The 24,265-nt window shown below is 40.5% G+C and overlaps 1 protein-coding gene across 2 annotated transcripts in view; it reads right to left on the bottom strand.

The window, feature by feature from the left end:
* TBC1D12 (TBC1 domain family member 12) overlaps positions 1 to 11,534 on the bottom strand; it is an 84,139-nt gene extending 72,605 nt beyond the window's left edge. For both annotated transcript variants that reach the window (XM_055119155.1, XM_055119154.1), the window contains exon 1: positions 10,405 to 11,534. In XM_055119155.1, coding sequence (XP_054975130.1) covers positions 10,405 to 11,396 — 992 coding nt within the window. In that variant the 5' untranslated portion in view covers positions 11,397 to 11,534. The remainder of the gene's footprint in view (positions 1 to 10,404) is intronic.
* Between the last annotated feature and the right edge of the window lie 12,731 nt (positions 11,535 to 24,265).

A 24,265-nucleotide genomic window follows, 5' to 3' on the forward strand; every position in this document is an offset into this window, starting at 1 on the left:
CTGCCCCTCCAAAATATAAAATACAATAATTGCACATGCAATTGTGTGCCTATACTATTCTCAGCCTTGTTTCAATCCAAACAAAATCCAAGAATTCAAGGATCATCTACTCTAAGTTCCCATCCATCCCCCAATTTTTTCTCTAGCGCTACTTCTTATTTTCCTACTTCTTAAATACTAACCACTGATGAATGATTTACTGCTCTTAGGTTTATAAATAAAATATTTTTCTACACCTTTCTTGGGGCTTACATTAAAAACATTTCAGTGGCAGGATACAGCCTGTTAAGTGGCCGTGCAGGAATAGGGACATTAGGGAAGTTAAGAGAGGCAGAGACCTAGATGTGGCTCAGCGATAAAGCCATGCCTTAGGTCAGATTCCTAGCACAACACACACGAAAAATTCATTACAATGAATGTTTTAAAAAGAGGAAGGCATAGCAGGTATCTTTAAAGAACTGTTTCCAGAAACAACCACAAAGGCACCAAGGTAAGCAGAGTAGGAAAAAAAAAAAGAGAGAGAGAGATTTTCTGTAACAATGCTCTGAAGCCCACACCTCAAAATATAGGACACAAAGCTCATTTCGATGTAACATTTTTTCCAATGATTTTTCTTTATATAAATTTCAACCTTGTTCTCTAAAGTTGTTCTCTAATAGCTTATCCTAGATCAAAGGATAAGATATTTTCTCTATCTTATTATTTCTAACCGGGATGGTATGAAAACAAATATTTAGTTTTAGTTTATAATCCATACCTGGCTTTTCAAAAGAAGATGTGAGAATTTTTGTTTTACTAACAAAGAAAAAAATTTTACTTGTAAATTTTGATACAACAAAAAATACTTCCCCAAGTTAGCCTGAGGTGACAACAAACAACCTAATATTTGGGGCTGGAGCCATAGCATGGACGACAGAGCACTTACTTTGCACGGGGCAGACTCAGGTTCAATCCCTGGCACCCCACATGGTCCCCTGAGCACCGCCAGGAGTAATTCCTGAGTACAGAGCCAGGAGTAACTTCTGAGCATCATGGGGTGGGTGACCCAAAAACAAAGAAACAAACAAAAAACCTAACATAAACCGGATTTGGAAATTCTAAGTAATTCAAGTGTATGTATGATGGCTGATAACACGTTACAGTATTGGAGAGAAAAAGAACATAGCACATAATTGTATTTTAAAGTTACCATGTTTGGTTCTAAACTTAAAATGTTTTCATCTGTTTGGGGTTAGAGAAAAGCAGATGAAAATGTTTTTTTAACCAAGAAATATATCTAAAATAAAAATCAAGTTAAAAAGAAACTGTAAAGTTAGATTCAAAGGTTATTTAAACACATTACCAAGTTCACTCTCAAACTGTAAGTAGGAATGTAACTTGTAGCTTTGGTTTCCAAAGGTAAACTTCTCTTAATTGCAGGAAAAGGCTTGCTGCAAACCCAGACAGTCACATGGCTTTCACTCTTTTTTTTTTTTTCTTTTAGCCACAGAAATAAAAAAGTGCAAGAAAGGCTGAAATAGCAAATTCTGGAGGGGAATAAACCATGTGCTATGTGCAGGATTTCTAAAAGACACTCACAAAATTGTAATTAGCAGCAGAAAAAAGGAAAATTAACACCCTTCTGTATTTTACAAATAAGAATAGGCAAAAAGTTATGACTCCACAATAAGGAGACTTGTGTAAAGTTTTGTAAGTTAAAGGTCTGTCGAGAAAAGGCAATCACAGCTATCCAAACACCGCCAAATCTAAGCTTAAAACCCTTCTCACTTACAAAAAGAAAGCAAAGGTTATATTATGCGGAAATGATTCCTCAAGCTAGTAAAAGTTAGCAAAATAATTTTACATTTATATTTCTACTATTTTTGTTCAACACATTAATACCTAAATATGATAAATATTATCATATTTATATGATAAAGCAAAGACAACTATAAATTGCTGTCAATATTATTAAAATGGGGTCTTCCTGTTTTATTTATTTCTTATTGATTGAAGTTCTATGATTTACAGTACTACTAATGATGGTTTCCCATGCACGTAATTCCAACCCCACATTAATCCCCAACATAAATGTAATTTATACTTTAGGTTATGATCTGAGAAGAACTGTCAAAAATTATTTTGGTAATTACTGTCAGAGAAGCATCTGCATCAGAATTCCCTGAGAGTTCCTGGTTAAATATTGTATGTGAAGCATCAGAGAGTGGAGGGAAGGTGACATCTCAAGGAATATGCAATTTTCACAAATCCCTTCAGGTAATTTTAAACAACAAAGTTTAAGGATTAGTACAGTTGGTCCAGGATGTGATTCAGTGCTTAAAGCACTTGCTCCCTATGTGTGAGGCCCTAAATCCTAAAGTCAATCTCCAGCACTGGGGTTGGATAGGTGAGGGATATTTACTGTGGTAAGAGTCAAGGAGATGGTTCTAAGAAAAGACTGGATCTAAAGACTGCAGAATGTGGATGTGGAAGGGTTGACTGCCAGGAGCAACCTAGAACATCTCACAAGGTGTAGCCCTCGGCCCCAGTACTACCAGGTGTGTGTGACACACCCTCTCAAAAAAAAAAAAAAATTATTCTCTTAAGGCTGGATAGTAACAGCAGGAAGACAATTTGTCTTCCAAGCAGTTAACCCAGGTTCAAATAACCAGTATCACTTAAGGTCCCCTGAGGCCTGCCCACCTGGTGTGCCCCCCAAAATAAACCAAACAAAAAAGGCCAGAGATGTGACAGAGGCAGAATGCATGCCTTGCACTCTATGTCTGAGACCCCAGATTCCCTACTAGACTCTACCACCCACATTAATTTTACTGTAGTACTAGTAGGGGTCCAAGCTATTATCAATCTGAACTACCTGTGGACAACTCTTAGTGTAGCTTACTGAGATCCTTAGGGAAAACAAGCTGCCTCTAGGACTATTTTTCCCTTTTTGTAGACATTTAGAGATCGTTAACAGATGTATCATCTCAAAATCTCCAAATGTTTCTACTCCCCCCAAAGTTTTCCTATCACAATATACTAAATATGAAATGTATGAATGAGACAAGTTAAGTATTTCATAAACTTAATTTAAAAATGGCTATTGCTATTATTAAATCACTTAAAATAATAAAAAATACAATTAAAAAAATCTTTCTTAATATTCCTCACTTAGGCACCTTTTCAGATTTACTTCAAGGTTTTCAGAAACACACCATCAACAATAAATCAGAGTTCGTTTTAATACGAAATACACATTTAAAAATATACTACACAGAAGAGCACTAGTGAGCAACTCACCGAATGTGTGAGTACCAAAACCTGATGTGTGCTACACCCCTCCCACAAAGCACCTTGCCTAAATGTATGAGTATCACAGTCAGGTGTGTACAATTCCTGTCAATGGGACATCATCCATAACAGCAAGAAAAGAAAGGAGGATGGAAAGAAAAATAAATAACAACAAAATTAAAAAATATTACACAAATTATGAAGGATTTCTTCATGCAGTACACAAAGTACAGTTTGGCAAGAGAGAAAAACTGTACTGACAGTTTGGCCAAAGAAAGAAATCATGGTTCGCTGAACACCACCAAGAGTGACCCCTGAACACAAAGTTGAGAGAAGGTCCTAAGCACCATTGGATGTAGCTCAAAAGCCAACTAATTCATTTATCTTCCTTTCTTTAAACCAGTGAATTTTTTATATGAGGTTGGGGGAGATCGCAATAGTCTTGACTTAGCTTGAATAATAACATTTGAATCCTCATTTTTTTATTTGAATAACATCATAATCCAATAATAACATTTGAATCCATCCTGTCAAAGGAATACAAGGCTATTAGATTATTATCTCTTTGTCCCTCATGACAATCCCATGAGCTAAACACCATTATATTTTAAGAATGAGTTACTTAAGATCCAGAAAGACAAAATAACTTGTCCAGAACTGCACAGTCAATAAGCAAGTACATCTAGCATTTTATTATCCTCAAGTGTGAAGGTTTCAAATCCCCTGAAATTGAGTAAGCAGGAGTTATGGATGCTGGAGAATCTGACTTTCTATAATGTACACATAGGTAATTCTTAAGTATAAGTAAATCTAAGAACTATTATTGCACTAGACTATAAATTTACCAAGGTAGAACATGAGCAGTCTTTTGGAAGTAGCTCATAATCTAGAAGTTAAAGTCCTAAACTACAGTTTACTGATTAACTAGATTTTTTTTCTCTTCTTCCCCCTCTCTCCTCCTTATCCTCAGTGCCATTTACATCTTCCCAACAATACCATTTCCCTCCCCTACTCCAAAGACATAAGAAACAAAAAAAATCCAGAATTTGCTAAAGAAAATAAATTATGAGATGCTGTTCTGTACCATCTAAGTATGAGAAACTGAGTAAGGATCACTGACAATTATCATGATTACTCTGAAGGACAGTTAGACTTTTACTGAAAGAAATTCAAAGTAGAATTTAGAGGGAAAGGGGCTATTCTCTCTCCTTGACAACTTCAGTTTAAATATGAAAAACATCCTTGTATTTTAAAGCATCCACTTAAATCCACATTTGTAATATTTAGCTAGCAAATACTTGAATTGCTTACAGAGCACACAAGAAAAATCAGTTAACACAATAACATAATATAGTAGACCTGAAAGGAACTTTAATCTACTAATTTTACAAATGATGACACTAGCCTCAAATTTGATTTTGGTGACTCACATATGTGTGTCTGTATGTGCACGCGCATGTGTGTGGCTTAACACAAACTGCAGTGTCACGTATTAATAGAAAAAAAAAAATCACACAAAAAGTCAAGTATCTTTTTTTCTTTTTGGGTCACACCTGGCGATGTACAGGGGTTAGTTACTCCTAGCTCTGCACTCAGGAATTACTCCTGGTGGTGCTTGGGGGACCATATGGGATGCTGGGAATCAAACCCTAGTCTGCCGCTGCAAACGCCCTCCCCCCACCCAACCACTGTGCTACTGCTCCAGCTCCCCGCCCCTCCCCCCAAAAAAAGTCAAGTATCTTATCTCTCAAGTCAATGCAGTTCCACTTCAGTCTTGTTTGTAAACTTCAGCAATTCATGGAAATGAGCGCAAAGATAGTTGAATGGGCTGGAGGCACAGGTTCAATAATTTTTCATAAATCTTTTTAAGGTAAGATGCTTCTTAGATGTGGAAACTATACCACAATCAAATGATATTAACTGATGAGGAAGTGGATTAGGAGAATACAAAAGCTCTGTACCAACTTTACAAGTTTTGGTAAATCTAGCACTATTCTAAATGAAAAGCTTTTTTTGTTTGCTCTTTTGGGGGGCCACAGCAGTGATGCTCAGGGGTCACTCCTGGTTCTGCACTCAGGAACTATTCCTGACAGTACTCAGAGGACCTTATGGGATACTGCGGGTAGAATCTGGGTCAGCTGAGTGCAAGGCAAACAACATACCTGATGTATTGTCACTTCGACCCCTAAAAAACATTTTTAAAGGACCCCAAGATATCTCAATTGGCAGACTGCATGCTTTGCAGATTCAACGTTGCAAAGTTCAATCACAAACACCACCCCACATTCTGAGTACAACCAAGGAGCCACTGCCTTTTGGGATCCCTGGTACTACAAGCAAACTCTGACACACTGAAAATAAGCTTGCGCAAGCACTGCAACTGAAGGGTATGATTTCCCATAATCATGGCACTAAGTGTGCAAGGACTACAACAAAGAGTGTGAGCACCAAACCAAGACTGTAATCAATCTCCAGAAGCACCACAGTCATGAGTGCACCCCATGATGAGCACTGTGCCAACATAACAAGTGTGACCCCTAGTGAACACTGCAACTGTGTGAGCACTGCAACCAAGTGTGCAAGCACAACCAAGCATGAGCTTTGCAACTCTTGGGCATCAACAACAAAGAACAGAAAGGAAGAAAAAAATAATTATTGGAAAAAATATTTAAATGGGGTCAGAGAAGGGCTGGAGAGTTAGTGTAGCAAGTGAGGTAACTTGCTTTGCAAGTGGCTACCTGAGTTCAATTCCCAGCATCCCAGATGGTTCCCTGAGTATCACCAGGATTGACTGGCTGCAAATCCACGAGTAATCCTTGAGCAATGCCAGGTGTGGCCAAAAATCAAGCAAACAAAAACAGGTGGGAGAAGGGGAACTGATAGATAGTACAACAGATAAGAAACTTGTTTTGTATACCATTGACCTGGATTTGATCCCTGGCATCACATATGGTCAGTTCCCTGAGAGGTGCCAGGAATGATTCATGAGCACAGACACAAGATTATGCTCTGAGCATCACCAGCTATAGCCTAAAAAACAAACAAAAAAAGAAACTAGAAAAGTGCTCAGAGACGGCTGGGTGGAAAATGCACCTGCCTAACAGCAGGAAACTATGAGATCACTCCCTGGTAGTGCTCAGGACTTACTCCTGGCCCTGTGCTCAGGGAACATTTGCAATACCCATGATCAAATCAAGGTTGGCGATGTGCATGGCATTACTCTTAACCCAAGAATAATATTCTTAAAAGATCAAAAGTCTGGAAACAAGAAATTTTTCTTTTTTCACCTCCTCATGGCTGTGTTGACAGTGGGTATAATGGTATCCTCCTACCATTTCAAAACAGTTAAAGAAAGGTAACGGCCAAGAATCAGAAAGTATATTACTTTTGGGGTTCCTACTTCAGATTATCATAAACACATAGAGTTCAAAGAACTGAAACAAGATCCCAATAAGGATTGAAACAGCATTTACCTCATTAATTTGGGAAAAAAAGGGAACTCCATGCTGGACTAAATCCCATTGTTTTCTGCATAACTTCTACTCTGTTCAACAAAGTTTTCCTGTCAATGGTCTGTCTGAGCTGAAAACAACTCTGTAGTAAATATATAAATTGGTATAAAATACTTCCTTTTGTTAGTATCTGATATTCAGTTCAAGTTGTGTTTGTTTTGGGGGCATACCTGAAGATGCTCAGGGGTTAATCCTGGCTCTGCACTCAGGAATCACCATTGGCGGTGCTCCAGGAATCATAGAACGCTGGGAATCAAACCTGGGTAGGCCATATAAAGGCAAACAAACGCCCCTACCTGCTATTCTGTAGCTCTGGCCCCTACTGAGTGGGAAATACACACTGGTAAAGTGACAGGTGCTGGAACACTGTTTGATGGAAACCCAATCATGAGCAACTCTGTAACTGTGAATCTCACTGTGTTCAATTAAAAACTAAATTTAAAAAAATAAAACTAAAAAATTAAAAATTAAGTTTAAAAATAAAAGTATCTTCTATTCAGCAAAGTAAGAAAGTGGAAAAATGTAGAAAAGAATCAAAAGTAAACAAATAACTAATTACAAACCTAGAGTGGAAATTTAAATTCCTAGTTTCTTATCAATCCAAGGTCTTTCATTCCATTTTCCTCATCAAAAAATGAACTGGAGGCTGGAGAGATAATAAAGTGGGTAGAGCACTTTCTTTGCACATGGCAAACCCAGGTCTGGTGGTCCTATGAGCCCAATAGGAATAATTTCTGAGCAAAGAGCCAGGAAGAATCCCTGAGTTTTGCCTGATGTGACCCAAAATCAAAAACAAGAAAAAAATGATTGAGAATAAAGGTAGTGGGTAGAGGGACTGGAGCAATAGCACAGCGGGTAGGGTGTTTGCCTTGCACACGCCAACCCGGGTTCGATTTCCAGCATCCCATATGGGAATGGGTGCTCAGCATACCCTGAGCACCGCCAAGGCTAATTCCTGAGTGCATGAGTCAGGAGTAACCCCTGCATCGCCGGGTGTGACCCCCCCCCCCAAAAAAAAAGAAGAAGAAGAAAGATAATCGGTAGAGGGACAAGGAGAGCTGAGAGATATTCCAACAGGCTGAAGTACGTGCTCTGCATGCAAGGAGGTCCAGGGGTTCAATTCCCTGCATCACAATGCCCCTCAAACATTGCCAGGTATAACCAAAAAGCAGAACAAAAGAGCAACAACAAAATGAAGTGGAAGAATACATTCTAAAAAGAATATTCTAAAACAAACCATTCTCAGTGGAAGCCCTCAAAATGAACTACAGAAATTATGACAAGAGTTAAGAAAAAGACCTCTTAGGTAGCTAGGACAAGGGAAATGTCTAATAATTATGCCTGAGAATGGAAGGAATATTTGTTCAAACATATAGTACCTAGTGAAAAATAAAGAGTCCACAAAATATGCCAATTTAATACCCCCTATGTAGGGTTCTTTAAACCAACAAATGAGTATGGCAGATTCAGATACTACCTCACAGTCTTTGCTTTTAAAATATTCAGAATCTGAAGACGTAGCTTAGAAGCTAGAGAGATAGATCAGAGGGCTAGAGAGCATGTTTTGTATGCAGGAGTCCTGGGTTTGATACTCCCTACCTCATGGTCCCCTTAGCACTGCAAGGAGCAACACGTGAAAGATGGGAGTTCAGGTATGACCCAAAAATTCAAAAGAAAAAAAAATGCTTCATAATAGAAGTTTTGGCTGAATGCTAAGATAAAAATTGCCTGTCTCACGCTGCCATTTCCCAAGAAAGCTATATGAAGAAGCAATGACAACTATATTTTTGAACATTCTGATCTCAAGAAAACTGAGTCTTGGAGGGGCTGGAGAGAGAGTACAGTGGGTAGGGCGTTTGCCTTGCATGTGGCTGACCCGGGTTCAGATCCCAGCATTCCATATGGTCCCCTGAGCACCACCAGGAGTAATTCCTGAGTGCAGAGCCAGGAGGAACCCCTGTGCAATGCCAGGTGTGACCCAAAAAGCAAAAAAAAAAAAAAAAAAAAAAAACTGAATCTTGGAGAGGTTAGCTTCAAGATGCCTAGTTTTATCAGTATTCTGATAAATGTAATTGTTCACCATATGAATGTCATATTAATTGAAATCCTATTAGCATACAAGTTAAGGAACAAGATGTTTACCTATTGCTAATATGAAAACCTTTTAAAATAGACTTGCTGTTACTGCTTATTAATCTCAATGTGCATGTATGTATTTATCTTCTAATTTAATCCCCACTAGCCTGTATGCCATTTCCAAATCAGTGTCCAAATCATCTCTATTCCACTGAGCCACTGAGCAAGCACTGTTGAAATGCTGGTTGGGTCAGTAATAGCCCCTTCAAAGTCTAGACTGCCTGAAACCTGACTTCAAAGCAACCAAAATATAGACAATGACCTTTACTGGTCAAGGCCACAAAGGATCATAAATGGATAACTTTGATTCACCTTGAGCTCTTTTAAAATATTGTCACTACAATCTTTAAGTATATATTTTTGAAACTATAAGTACAAATGCAGACCTTACTACCATATATTTTGTCCTATGAGTAACAAAAAGCTAGAATTTCCCAATCTCAGGTCAAAGTCTACAATTTAACAATAATTTTACAAGCAGAAAAAAAAAGAAGAAAAAGAAATTATTTAACTACAACCAGAAAAGTGTACCTATACACTACAACTATTTATACTAATAAATAGTATAATCCTCTGAAACTTGAGCTATGGAATTTGTTTCTTTCCTTTCTTCTTTTTTCCCAAACTTTGGTCAACTTCCTCGAACAGGGCAGAGTTTTGCGAGTTGGGAATACTTTCCTATTCGACCAGAGATTTTTATGTCAAAATCTGACTCAAGAGAAATTGCTTTTTCATTAATGTGCACTTAGTTGAGTATTTCTCACTACTTGTCACTATCAGGCCTTCTGAAATCTGCAAAGGCCAGTACCATAAACAGCATAATACCAAGTGACATGACAAATATTAAAAAAAAAAAAAGTAAAAGTTGTTGAAATAAGTAGAGGTCTATCTGGCAAAAGTAGAGGGGTGGGGGTTGTTCTGCTTTGTTTGTTTGTTTTAAATCTATATTGCTAGTAATTTTGGCTTAAAAGGTTGGGATCGAATTTTCGAATTCTTAACACCAAACTGGCTGTATTTCATAAAGGTCACTGAAACGGTTAAGCACCAGGAAACACACAACCACTTCTAATTTCAAAGAATTCCCAAAGTCCTTGAGGGCTTTCTGACTCCAGGCAGACAGCTCTGCAAAAAGATTTCTCTTTCACAACCACACCCCTACACACAGGCCGCCGCCCCCACCCCTCACCCCAATCCCTGCCGCACAATGAGAAAACCAGCGATTGGGAAGGGTGCCCGGCTTTCCCGGAAGAGTGCAGACTGGGCACTAGCCGGCTGGCAGGACCTAAATACACAGAAACCAGGTGCGGACGGCAGGTAAGGGCCTCCGGCTACGGTGGAAGAGAAAGGATCGCTCCCCGCAGCCGGGCTCCCGTCTTCCGCAGACAACACAATGCAGACCCTGTTCTGTGCCTGGTGACAAATCCAAGTCCGTGAACGCAAGCGAAGCCCACCCCGGTCCCCGGCCCCCCCGCAGCCCGCGCCGTACCTGGCGAAGAAGTCCGCGAGGCCACCGCTCCGTCGAGCGCGCGACGAGGTCCCCGCCGGCTCGGCGGTGGGCGAGGACGCGGGCGGCTCGGCCCCGAGGGGCACCGGGTGGTCGCCGGAGCTCCGCCGGCGGCTCACCTCGAACGTGTTCCGAGAGTTCCAGCGCACCTCGGCCAGGGCCAGACGCGGCTCGGCGCCCCCGCCCCCTGTAGTCCTCGGGGCCGAGGCGGCGGGCGGCGCGCCCTCCCCGGAGTCCGCGGCGGCGGCAGCCGGCCGCTCCAAGTCCTCGCTGCTGCTGGCCGGGCTGCCCGCCGAGCCGCTGCCCGCGCTGTCCGCGTCGTCGGCCGACGCCAGGCAGCAGCTCCGCAGAGGGTCCTCGAGCGGGGCGGCCCAGTCACTGGCCGCGCTGCCCGCGCGCTCCGCGCCCACCTCGCCCACCTCGCCAGGCCCGGGCAGGAGGCGGCGGTGGCGGGGCTGCAGCTCCCGGTCGCCCGCCAGCCCGCGAGCCTCCTCCAGGTCGCGACAGTCTCGGCCCGGCAGGAAGCCCGAGTCCCCGTTGGTCATGCCTTGCCGCGGCGCGCCGGCATCCGCCGATTCCCCGTCGCGACGCTCGCCGGTGCCCGACCCCGGCGAGCTGGCAGCGGAGCGCGGGGCTGCGGAGGGCGGCGAGCCGGGGGTCTTCTGGCCGCCCGGGAACGGACAGGAGCACAGTCCCGGCTCCAGCTGCCCCCCGGCCGCCGCGAGGTAATGCCGAAGGAGCTGCTGAGGCGGCGTCTCCTCCTCCTCCTCCTCCACCTCATAGTCGTCGTCCTCGTCGTCCTCCTCCTCGTCGTCCTCTTCCAGCTCCGGCGGCTCCACGGCGCCAGCGCCTCGGCCAAACCCACCGGTGGCCCGGATCATCTTCCCGTCCTGGCCCACCGGCTCGGGCGCCGGCATAGGGAGCAACTTGGGGTTTCTTCCCGAGCAGGCTCCGCCATCCTCCGGACCCACCATTTGCGGCCGGGGTGAGTGCCGCCCTAGGAGGCGGCGAAGGCTCCCCCGTGCAGGCCGGGCCCGGGAATTGCCCCGAGAGCGAGGGTCGCGGCCGCCGCCGCCGCCGCACCGTTCCAGAACCCACCCCTCCCACCCGAGGGCTCGGACAGTCGCGGGAGGGAGGGCACGAGCCGGGGCTCGCGCACGCGCAGAAGCCGAACTGGTCAAGCTCGGATCCGGCGATTCCTCGAACCATAGAGACGGGAGCTAGAGAGACCCGCTCCCGCGACACTCGAGCGGCCGATCTGGGATTCGCCCTCTGGATGTGGGAGGCTGGTTGGCTCCGAGCATGACAGTTCCTCCTTTGCTGAGCTCCGAGATGGCTTAGCTTAGCAAAAAATTCACCTGACGTAATTTGTGGGAGTAGACTATAGGATGTCTTTTCCTTTGTAATTGGTCACCTGTCGACTTTATGACAGTCATCTGCAACTCCGCGATTGCCCCAGGTTTTTTTTTTTTTAAAGACATTCTCTCATCCATTTCATCTTATTGAAAGTGATCTTTGGTGTTTAGCATCGTGTTTCATCACATTTCTCTTCCATTTTCCATTAGCATACAAAGACCGAAAGGAGGTGGAATCAGGGTAGACACGGGACTGCTAAAATCATTCCAGCACCTGTGATAATGAATTAAAATGGAGTTATGACCACTGTGTGGGAATAAACTATTTTAGAAGTAGACATCACTAGACACCATAATTGATCAGATAAAAAGAGGGAGGAACTAGCAATTAGTACATTCTTGAGAATGAAACCGATATTGTTTGAAGAAATTAGTGTTTGGATAAGGGATGGTGGGAGTCTTTGATTCATAGGAGAGTTATAGCTGCCAAAAGTAAAAGATTAGGATTATCTAGAATATAGTTAAGCATTGTACCTTGAGATAGGATTTATGTTGAAGACATAGACTGAATAGTTATCTGAATCATGATTGAAATATGTGACTCATGAGTGACATCACCCCGTGAAGAAAGAATGAAGATAGAGGTGGGGCAGAGAGACCCAAAGGTGTCATTATTTCAGAAGGGACAAAGAAATTGTACTATAAGGAATTAAAGATGCATTAGTTAGGGAGCTGATGCAGTTTAGCAATAGATCTCATGCCCCTAGGTTCCATGGGGGTGAAGGTAGTTTACCAACAAAAGGACAAAAGTGGGACATAGAGTAATGTTTTTGTTTGTTTGTTTGTTTGTTTCAGGAATTAGTCCTGTCATTGCTTGGGGGACCAAATGGGATGCCAGGGATCCAATATGGGTTGGCCACATGCCAGAGAAATATCCTACCTGCTGTACTGTCATTGCAGCTCCTGAAGTAATGCCTCAAAGAAGCATTGTTGTCAAGACTTTTAACAGTTTTATAAATATACCTATACACAAAAGGATGAATATAACCCATATGTGAGTAATAATAAAACAAATCAGTAAAAAAAAGTCATTATGGGCAGTAGGCATCCATTTAAAGAACATCAGGTCTCCTTTATCTTTTTCTTTTTGTGGGTCACTTCTAGTGGTACTGGGCAAGAGCTACTCCCAGCTTGGTGCTTGGGGAGCAAACTGTGCCAGGGTTAAATCTGTACTTCCAAATACAAAGCACATATTCTATCCCTTTTGTGCCATTTCTTTTGCCCTATTACAAGTATTAATGATGGTACTAAGAAAAGACTAAGTCACGGGTACAGTAAGCAGTGCATTAATGTCAAAGTCTTTCAGAAGAGGAAATGACTTCCAGGACAAAAGTGGAAAAGTTAAGAGACAGATGTTTGAACACTGTATGACCAAAACCCAATCATGAACAACTTTGTAACTGTGTATCTCACAGTGATTTAGTAAATAAATAAAGTTAAAAAGTTAATATCAGAAGATAGAAAATATTTGCAATTCATTTATCTAATAGGATCTAGTACCCAGAATAAAGAGTCTCATATTACTCAACAACAACTGTCACTCAACAACAAGTGTCACTGTCACTGTCATCCTGTTACTCATCAATTTGCTTGAACAGGTGCCAGTAATGTCTCCATTCATCCCTGTCTCATTCAGGGTCAGGGGAATATAGAGCATTATTGTTACTGTTCTTGGCATATCGAATATGCCATGGGTAGCATGCAACAACAACAACAACAAAAATCCAATTATAATTAATAAATATGGGGGCAGAGAGATAGAATAGTGATAAGGTATACTTGCAAGGCACTCAGCTGACCTGGGTTCCATCCCTGGCAACTCATATGGTCCCCCAAGCCCACAAGTAGTAATCCCTGAGTGCAGAGCTAGGAGTAAGCCTAGAGCACCCCTGGGTGTGGCCCAAGAACAAAAAGATATTAACTAAAATTGTTAAATAAAAATGGGTGAAGACATTTTCCCAAAGATTAACTGATAGCTATTAATAGATATGAAATGATGTTCAACATCATCAGGAAAATGAGTCAGGGAAATTCAAATCAAAATCACAGTGAGACCACCCAAAGTTAAGCAGACACTCAGAACTCCATCTTGCTCTCCATATAATTTTGATCTTTTTCTCACCTCTTGCTTCTGCCTTTCCCTTAATGTTAAGAGACATTGCTATAAACTGCTGATTAGTTGTAAACTAGGAGACAACTAAAAATAAGACGAAAAGGACAAATAACAGATGTCTTATTCTGGAAGAGGTTACATAGCCCACCAAGGGCTGACAATGCACAATGCTGTTATCTTCAGATTTACAAAGAACAGGTCAGCATGTCCCAGTGACTTCATTTAACCACTGAGGTCAGCAGAACACGGTATGACTAGATATCCCTTTTTTGCTTTTGCCCACTTCCTCTAACAGCCCTTTAAAATCCCCAAACCCCAGCCCACAAAAGTAAGATTTTTGAGGGCACAAGTTCACCAACTTGTTAGGTTGCTAGCCCCTGAATAAATCAATTTTTCTCACAACCCTTGTCTCTCAAATATTGGTCTTCAAGATGCAAATATTTGGTTAATTGGTCTTCTGGTTAGAACTTGGATTCAGTGATACAGTACTCTCCAGATCCAGTCACATAGCAACAAACCACAAGACAGTATCTTTTCTTATTGTTAAGTAGTATTCCATTGTCTATATGCCGGGTTTTTTTTCAACCTACTTTTCTTGAACACTTGGGTTGTTTGTTTCCAGATTTTTGTGGCTTTTGTGAATAGTGCTACAAATTTCTTTTATATGTAAAATTTGGATTCCTTGGGATAGATGCCAATAGAATTGCTAGATCATATATATGGAAGCTCAATTCTCAGTTGGTTTTTTTTGTTGTTGTTTTTTGGGTTTTGGTTTTTTTTTTTTTTTTTGCTTTTTGGGTCACACTCGTTGATGCTCGGGGGTTACTTCTGGATCTGCACTCAGAAATTACTCCTAGCGATGTTCACGAGACCATATGGGACGCCAAGGACCAAACCTTGGTCTGCTGCTTGCAAGGCAAATGCCCTACCTGCTGTACTACCACTCTGGCCCCCAATTCTTAGTTTTTTGAGGAGTGTTCATATTGTTTCCCAAAGAGGTTGAACCAGTGAACATTCATTCACACCAGCAGTAAATGAGGGTTCCTTCCTTCCAACATGCACAGTAACACTGGTTGTTACAAACAGTGTTACAAACACTGGTTGTTACAAAAGAACTGGGTTTTTTTTTTTGTTCTTATTTTTTATGTGTGCCAAACTCTCTGGTGTGGGATTACATCTGATTGTTGTTTTGATTTGCATTTTCCTAATTATAAGAGTTACAGAACAGTTTTTCGTATAACTATTGACTATCTGTATGTCTTCTTTGAGGAAGTTTCTCTTCCTCACATTTTGATAAGGCTGATTGCTTTTTCTCTTGTTAAGTTGTACAAGTGATTTATATATCTTGGACATTAACCCTTTATCAGATGGTAGGTGGCAAATAATTTTATCCAGCCTATAGGGTGACATGATATTTAAAAAAAAAAACTACTTGGGGCAGAAAGATAGTAAAGGGTTAGGATATTTCCATTGCATACAGCCCACCCAGGTTCAGTCCTCTGCACTCAGGTCCCCAGAGCCCAGTCAGAAGTGATCCCTGAACACAGGGCCAGGGATCCCTAAGTCTTGAGCACCACTGGGTGTGGCCTTCCCAAACAAAAGATAAAAAAGCAAAACTACTCCAGTAATTTTAATTTATAGTAAAAGTTAATAAATACTGTTTATAGATTTTTATTTTATTTTTTTTTACATTTCTTCTTCTTTAAAAGGGCTAACTCTTTGAAAATATGATTGCACATGGGGCTGGTAAGATAGTACAGCAGAGTGCTGGAGTGATAGCACAGCAGGTAGGGTATTTGCCTTGCACGCAGCTGACCCGGGTTCGATTCCCAGCATCCCATATGGTCCCCCGAACACCGCCAGGAGTAATTCCTGAGTGCATGAGCCAGGAGTAAGTTCTGTGCATTGCTGGGTGGGACCCAAAAAGAAAAAAAAGAGACAGTAGTTGAGAAGGTAAGACTTTGTACGGGACAGACCTAAGTTAGATACCCTTTGGCCCAGAAACAGAAACAAACAAAAAATAGTTTCACATTAAATATATCCAGCAGTAAAAACTTAGAGAGATATGATGTGTCTAAGGACATGTAATCTCAATCTAATTGCACAAATTTATTAAACTCAAAATTAGGGAAATTCTATTTTTTAAATGAAATGGGGGACTCAATTCCTTTAAAAATGCCGACATCATAAGTCAATTAAAAAAAACAGTGAACATGATAAAGATTAAATTAAAATTAAAATATGACACATATGAATGTAAATTTAATTTCATACTAATAAAGAAAATGTAAGGGGCTGGAGCGATAGCACAACGGGTAGGGTGTTTGCCTTGCACACAGCCAACCTGGGTTCGATTCCCAGCATCCTATATGGTCCCTCGAGCATGACCAGGAGTAATTCCTGAGTTCATGATCCAGGAGTAACCCCTGTGTATTGCCAGGTGTGACCCAAAAAGCCAAAAAAACAAAAAATGTAAAAACTCTATGAAAGATCAGTTAGCACAAGTTTTACACATGCAGTGAATTAAACAAAGGTATCAATGGAGATATTGATATTTATAATTGATAATTGCTAAAATAGGAAAATATTTCTTTTCTTGGAAATGGCACACTGATTATGTAGACTAAAGGGCCATGAAATATGCAACTTATCATTAAGCAGCTTAGAAAAATTTATACACACAACAAATCAAATGATTAAAGTAAATAATAAGATAAAATGTTAACAGACAAACTGATAAAGATGCATGAAAACTTATTGCATTTTTTATGGCAGAGTGGGAGTGTGGGGGTTTGGGGGCGTGGGGTCTTGGGGTCACACTTGACTGTGCTCAAGGCTTACTCTTGGCTCTGTTCTCAGGGGTCATTTCTGGTGGGCGCAGGAAACCTTATAGAGTGCAGCTGAAAACAAGTTAAGAACCCCACCAGCTGTACTATCTTTCTAGAACCTGAAAGTCTTCTCTTAAGAAGGTTTTCTCTGAACATCCTTCCAGTTTCTTAGAATCATTATGTTTCCATTATGTTTCCATTGCATATTCAACCTCTGTGATGAGAAATATGTCTAGTTTGTTCATGTTAGCAACAGTACTTAGTGCAGTACATAGTAGCTATTTAATAAAAATTATTTGAAGGAGAATAAACATACAATAAACATAATGTGACTAGGGATCAGGGAGATAGTACAGGGTTTGAGGTACTTGCCTTGTTCATGGCCCAACCTTGTTTAACCCCTGGCACCACATATAGTCACTTGAGTAACTCCAGGATTGTTTTCTGAGCATAGAGACAGAAATAAGCCCTGAGCACTGCTGCCTATGGTCCCAAATATACAAAATTAAAGTGACTAGCTCCTAGGAAATTTCCAACTGAATAGATTACAAATATCTGAAATACATAATTCAGAAACTGCCTGATTCTGATTCCCTTTTACATTCCCTTAATGCCCGCAATTTCATTATTCATATATGAATGTTTAGCTAAAGATGGCTTGTATAGGTATGCACTGGTGAAATCTAAAATAACCATAGATCGCTTCATTATACACTGATTCTTTGATCACAAACTGCTTATAACAAAATGGTGTTCAATATGCCCCTTTGAAAGTTAGCTGACAAATATTGAAACAAATGTGGTATCAAAATCAAATAAAATTTCCATAAAGCACTGGAAATGAATGGTCTTTTATAGAACTGGGCAACTTGAATTGTTACTGAAACCATTTTCCAACTTCTTTGAATGTTTTGAATTCTATACAAGCCAGGCAAAGCCTCAGCTGGTAAGAGAAAGGAACTAGGACCAAAGTTATGGATTATAGTTAGATAACAAGTATTTAAAAGATGCATTTTATAGTTTAGTTCAGCAGGGTGAATTATGTGTGGGAAATGAATAATAGTAAGATCACAAAGCAGCTGGTGTTTGGTAAGCCACAGTGGGACAGCCACAAACCAAGAGACAGAGGAAATGCTTTAGAAATTAATACTGACCCTTTGGGGATGCGAACTAATGCCACATATAAAGAGACACTGTGATCTTTTGTCTGGAAATCTGTCATAAGGTAATCATGCACGAAAATAAAAAATAATAAAAAATAAGACCTAGCACAAAGGGCTGAAACACATGTTTTGCAAGCTCCAGCTCAATTCCTGGTACCACATGGTCTCTCAAGCACCAATGACAGGGATGCAACCCCAGAACACAGCCCTGAACACTGCCAGGTATCTTCCCCCACACACACACTAAAAAACAAAACCCCAAAGTAACCAAAGCAAATGTTTATAGCAAAATAATGAATAGTTAGAAATTGTCAATAAATTAAGAGTTGTAAGAAAAATTAAGCTTATCAATGAAACAAAATGAAAAAATTGCTGAATTAAAATGACAAAATGTAGAACATTTAACAAAATAGTATTAGATAAAATGTTTAGACACACAATTTTACACCATAATTATAATGATGGTAACACAGCACATCTGTGTTACACCAAGAAATGAGAGGCTGCTAAAATCTCAGGGCTGGGAGGAATAGAGACATTACTGGTTCCCGCTCAAGTAAATCGACGAACAATGGGATGACAATAACAGTGACAACACAGCACATCTAGCTTGATTAACCTAAAAAAATACATAAAACAATTTTATTAGATTTTTTGCTTTTCCTTTTATAATTTAAAAATTGAATAAGTGGTAAATCTTTAAAAGAATGATCTGAAATACATCTTCAAGTTGTTGTCATACCAAAGAATTGTGAAGAAAAGTGTTGCTGGCGCTGGAGCGATAGCATAGTAGGTTGGGCGTTTGCCTTGTATTCAGCCGACCCAGGCTCGACACCCAGCATCCTATGTGGTCCCCCAAGCACCGTCAGGTATAATTACTGAGTGCATGAGCCAGGAGTAACCCCTGTGCATCGCCAGGTGTGACCCAAAAAGGAAAAAAAAAGAGGTTTTGAAATTGTTTTTATTTTCTTTGTAAGAGGGAATTCAGTTACATTTTGGATAAAAAAGGCATCAATTAACTTACACGTAAAAACTTTAGATGGGGCTACACAGATGCAGCCCAGTGGTAGAATGCACACCTTGTCTGTGTGACTGTCTGCCTCCCATACTTGATTCAAGGTATGAGAGGGCTAGGGAGAAGTTGGGAATTTTTATACAGATTTGCAAAAACATTAACTGGTTCTACAAATAGTTACTACTGTTATAATTGAAAGAGAATGTTTATATATGTTCACTGCAATGATAACTAAAGTTTGTGAGATGTTTTTTCAGAAATGTTTGGGGCCAGAACTGAACTAGGTTACGCAATTTTTTCAGTGACGATTTTATTTTGATTACTTCAAGAGGTGTATCTCAGTGGTAGAGTACATGTTTCACCTATTGTAGGTTCTGGGTTGGATCCCTGTAATTTAAAAAAAATTATAATAACAGTATAGTAGAAAGTCATTGTACAATACAATAGAATATAGATAAAAAAGATTAAAGCCACAATTCCATCACACAGAAATAAGTTTGACATTAATTGAATACTGGGGTCTGGGGAGTAAGTTAGTGGTTAACAGAATCTGCCTTGCAAAGTGTAAGTCTATGAGTTTGATTCCTAGAGCGGCCTATATACGCTGAGTGGTACTAGCGAGAGTTACAACTAAAACTGTACTGCACTCATTTGTGCATACAGAATAACATCACAAGAGGCTGACACCCAAGGACAGTAGATACAAGGGCCAAGAGGATTGCCCCATAGCTGGAAGCCTGCTTCATGAGCAAAGGGGAGAAAGCAAATGGAATAGAGAAGGGATCACTAAGAAAATGATGACTAGAGGAATCCATCGGGATGGGAGATGTGTGCTGAAAGTAGATGATGGACCAAAAGTGATGACCTCTGAGTGTCTGTGTTACAAGGCATAATGCTCAAAGTAGAGAGAGAGTATGGGGAATATTGTTTGCCACGGAGGCAGGGGGAGGGTGGGAAAGGGCGGGTATACTGGGGATATTGGTGGTGGGGAATGTGCACTGGTAGAGGGATGGGTATTTGATCATTGTGTGATTGTAACCCAAACGTGAAAGCTTGTAACTATCTCACAGTGATTCAATAAAATTTAAAAAAAAACTGTACCAATAGGAGCCAGGAGTAGAGCCCATTAAAAGCATGTATCTGAGCACTTCAGCAAATCCTAGCAGCACTACAACCAGAATGTATGCAATCAACTTAACTAGATGAGTGTAACCCCCCCACCCAACATATGCAACCATCTAAACCAGATATCATAGCACATTATCTCCCAGCAATCATAATAAAAGGGAGAAAATTGAAAAAAATTGAATATTAATCAAATTAAATACTCTTCTACAGATGACTATTAATTGTGCTATTTCCCATTCAGAATGAAATAAAGTATAATTACTTAACCAATGCAATTAATGTACATGTTGATGGTTTCTAATTGTTTACTATTACATATTTTGTTGTCATTATTTCCTGTGTATTGATATTTATACATCTCTTTGGTTATTTTCCTGGGAAATTTTAGTATAAAAGAAAATAAGAGCATATGCATTTCGCCTGTTAGTGACTTAAAAGACCAGCATTTTACATTCTTTTTTTTTTGGAGTGGCACACCTTGCAGTGCTTAGGACTTACTCCTGGCTCTGTGTGCTCAGGGGTCTTTCTTGAAGGGCTCAGAGGACCGTATAGGGTGCTAGGGATCAAATCCAGCTGGGCCATGTACAAAACAAGCTTCCTCTCTGTTGTGCTGTCACTCCAGATCCTGCATCTTGCAATCTTAAGAAAGAACTTCAAGAGCTGATCTGGTCAAAAAGGCAATAGGCTGAGATGAATTCACAAAATAATGTTTCTTTCTATGCAACATTTTTTTATTAATTTTGTTTTAAGACAATACTTCCTCTTTCTTTACTTGAATGGGCTGTTCAGAGTGTTCTTTATTTACATACTGCCTTACAAAATCTCCAGGGAAAGGGAAGTAGATTCCATGCACAAAGTCATGTACAGTTTTTGAAAGTCCCTTTGGCAGCAATTGTTCCTCACTACTCTCTCTGTGCCAGACGCTGCTAGAAGCGCTCTGTGAAAGAATATTCTATAAAACAAGGACACATTGTCTCTAGTCCCCTATGCCAAAGCTGCTGGGAAATATAGTGTAGCAGGGAAGAGATTACCAAATAAAACACTGAAGTCTCAGTGCCTATCATTCTCACACCTGCTACAAAGCTCTCTCTCTTGTTCTAATAGTCTTTATTCAACCTGTCACCGATACCCCAAATGCTTCCTCTGTCTAAGGTTTGGGAATACTTCCATTCATGGATTTACTCACACATACTCTGAAGACCCGTTTAGGAGACATTTATGCTTCAAATGCTTTTTTTTTCTCATTTTTCTTGTTGGTACTAATGATTGGAATCAAAATCCAATTGCATGGTTAATGAAGATGTAAGTGAAATAAATGGATTTCTACAAATAGGAGAAAGGCCTGGAAGACACAAACATCTCCTCCAACATTTAACATAGCAGAAGACATCTGATTTCTATAATGTCTCTTTCTTAGTCCCTTCAGGGGCAAAAGGACTTCATATTCTATGTATGAAATTTAAACATTGGTTAAAAAAAGAAAATTAGTGGTTTCTGGAGGCAAAAATAGGAAGTAGAAGAGGGAAAGGAGTTATATTCAAGATAAAAGCTATAAAGCAGGTAGGTTTTAAATGTAGTATATATAATAATTTGATAATTTCTGTAGGCATTTGAGTTTCCTATTTATTTTAACAAATTATCCCCAAACTTGGCAACTTAAAAGAATAACAAGTACTAATTAATTATAGACCTCAGTTACAATTCTGAATAGCTATGAAAAAAACAGATTACATGAACTTGAACAACATTTGGAGGACCAGAAAGATACTTCAACATGTTGGGGCATATGCCTTGCATGAGATCCAGGCAGCGCATGATCCCCACCATATAGCCAGGAGTGATCTCCCAACACTGAAGCAAGAATAGCCCTTGACCACCTCTGGATGTGTCCCCAAACTAAAATCAGAATATATGTGTGGATATTTCTATTGTCCTGGGTTTTAGGAATACTTAATTTATCTACTTAAATAGTGCTCTTTCATAAATTTTACTTAGAATGATGCCTTGTGGCAGTCAAGAAAACAACCACATGTATCCATAGTCACAAACAAGCAGATTGAGAGATCCTGTAACTGCCATTTAAATTATTATCCTGATGTAGGTCTGCAATTATAAAATAACACTTTTAATATGATTGTACCCTGTGATACTTCATTTACAAAAATACAGAACTGAAAAAAAGTAAGTTTTAGTCCATAAATCATGGGGCAAGGCAGACTTAATAATACAGTGGGTAAGGTACTTGCCTTGAATGCAACTGACCTAGGTTCAATCCCTGGAATCCCATATGGTCCCCCAAGCACCACCATGAGTAATTTCTGAGTGCAGAACCAGGAGTAACCTCTGAATACTTTTGTGCATCCTCCCCCTGCAAAACAGAGGGGGAAAAAACATGGGCAGGAGCCCCCTGAGCACTGCAGGGCAGAGGCACCACTACATTCTTAGCTTTAGCATGGAACTGCTATTCCAGTTGACTGAGTATCACAGCGGAGGCCTACCAGGATCCATGAGCACTCCCTGAGAGTCCCCTTACACAATTTTTAAAATCCATAAATAAAATAAAATTCAAAACTCACTAGTTTATTAATACTTGTTAGATCGTGCCAATTTCAGGCAGTAGGAGATAGGCTTCCTCTTCCATTTCCTCATGGTGCCCGGCAATAGAGGAGTCACTTGGACGGTACAGTGACTCTAGTAGACTATTCTCTTTCTTGTTTTTTTTCTCCTCACTAGAGTCCTTGATGACCCTGGCAGGTTTTCCTCTAGGCCTCTGGGCTACCTCCTGAGATGTGTTTGTTTAACACATTTAGAGGGGATAGTAGAAAGGCTTAGGGTATATGGTGTCTACTAGTTTTTTCTTAATTTTTGCTGTTACTTTAATTTTATGTGTGGTAATCAGAGAATTTTGGTAATGAAGTCACTGTAAACCTTCATAAGTTTTTTTTTTAATGCTACAAACTTTATTTTGTGTTTGTTTTTGGACCAACCATACCTGGCACTGCTCAGGACTAACTCCTGGCTCTGTACTCAGGGATTATTCCTGGCAGGTCAGAGGACCATATGGGATGCCAGGGATCAAACCTTGATCAACAAAGTACAAGGTAATTTTACCAACTGTACTATTGATCTGGCCCCCTCCTTCATAAGTGTTTGTTTCTTTTCCAGGTTTTCTCAAGGATAAAGATTTATTTCAATTCCTTGATATGTTCCAAGGGTCTTTTGTGGGGTGGGGGAAATTCCAAGGTCTTTTATTTGTACCAGTCTTGGTATATTGGTTTTATATCTTTCTCTTTTTTTATAAGCAACATTCCCCCAGGAGTCAAACCTCTAAGATCCCACAGATCTCCCATCAATCTCTTTGGCCTTTGGGGAACCTCCTGAGGTGTGTTTCTTTGTTCTAACACATTCAGGGGACAGTAAAAAGACTTAAGATCTATGGTATCTGCTAGACAATGTTTATAAATTGCTGATGGATTTTGATGAAAGTATGGAGTTAAGTTTCTTTTTTTGGGGGGGGGGTCACACCTGGTGATGCTCAGGGGTTACTCCTGGCTCTGCAATCAGGAATTACTACTGGTGGTGCTCGGGGGACCATACAGGATGCTGGGAATCAAACCCGGGTCGGTCTCGTGCAAAGCAAACACCCTACCCATTGTGCTATCACTGCAGCCCCCTGGAGTTAAGTTTTTAAAGATGCTAAAACCAGAGAAGAAAAAACAGAGTAGTGAGTATATTGGCAACACAAACATGGGCCTCTGATATATATTCTTTCGGTGACGGATTTGTCACTGTTGAAGTCTTAGGTTTCATGCCCAGCTGTGCTCACACATATTTCTGACTCTGAGTCAAGGGTTTTGGCAGTACCCAGGGGGGCATATACAGTGCTGGATAGAGAACCTGGGTCAGTTACATGCAAGGCAAGCACCTTACCTACTGTTCCATATCTCTTTAACCCTGCTATTGCAGATTCTTTTTGCTTCTGGGTTAGGATATGCAGACTAAGTATGAAGTCCACAGTGGTCATAAGTAGAAACCCAATCTTTCAGGGACTTTTTTCATGCTTTTAGCTTAAGAGTCTTACCTTGGGCATTGATAGTAGCCTTGATATCCTAGACAGCTTCCTTTGTCCTCTGCCTTGTGAAATAAAACATTGACATAGGTGAATCTGAATTTTATAGAGG

The sequence above is a fragment of the Sorex araneus genome, chromosome 11, assembly GCF_027595985.1.
Source record: "Sorex araneus isolate mSorAra2 chromosome 11, mSorAra2.pri, whole genome shotgun sequence".
NCBI lineage: Eukaryota > Metazoa > Chordata > Mammalia > Eulipotyphla > Soricidae > Sorex > Sorex araneus.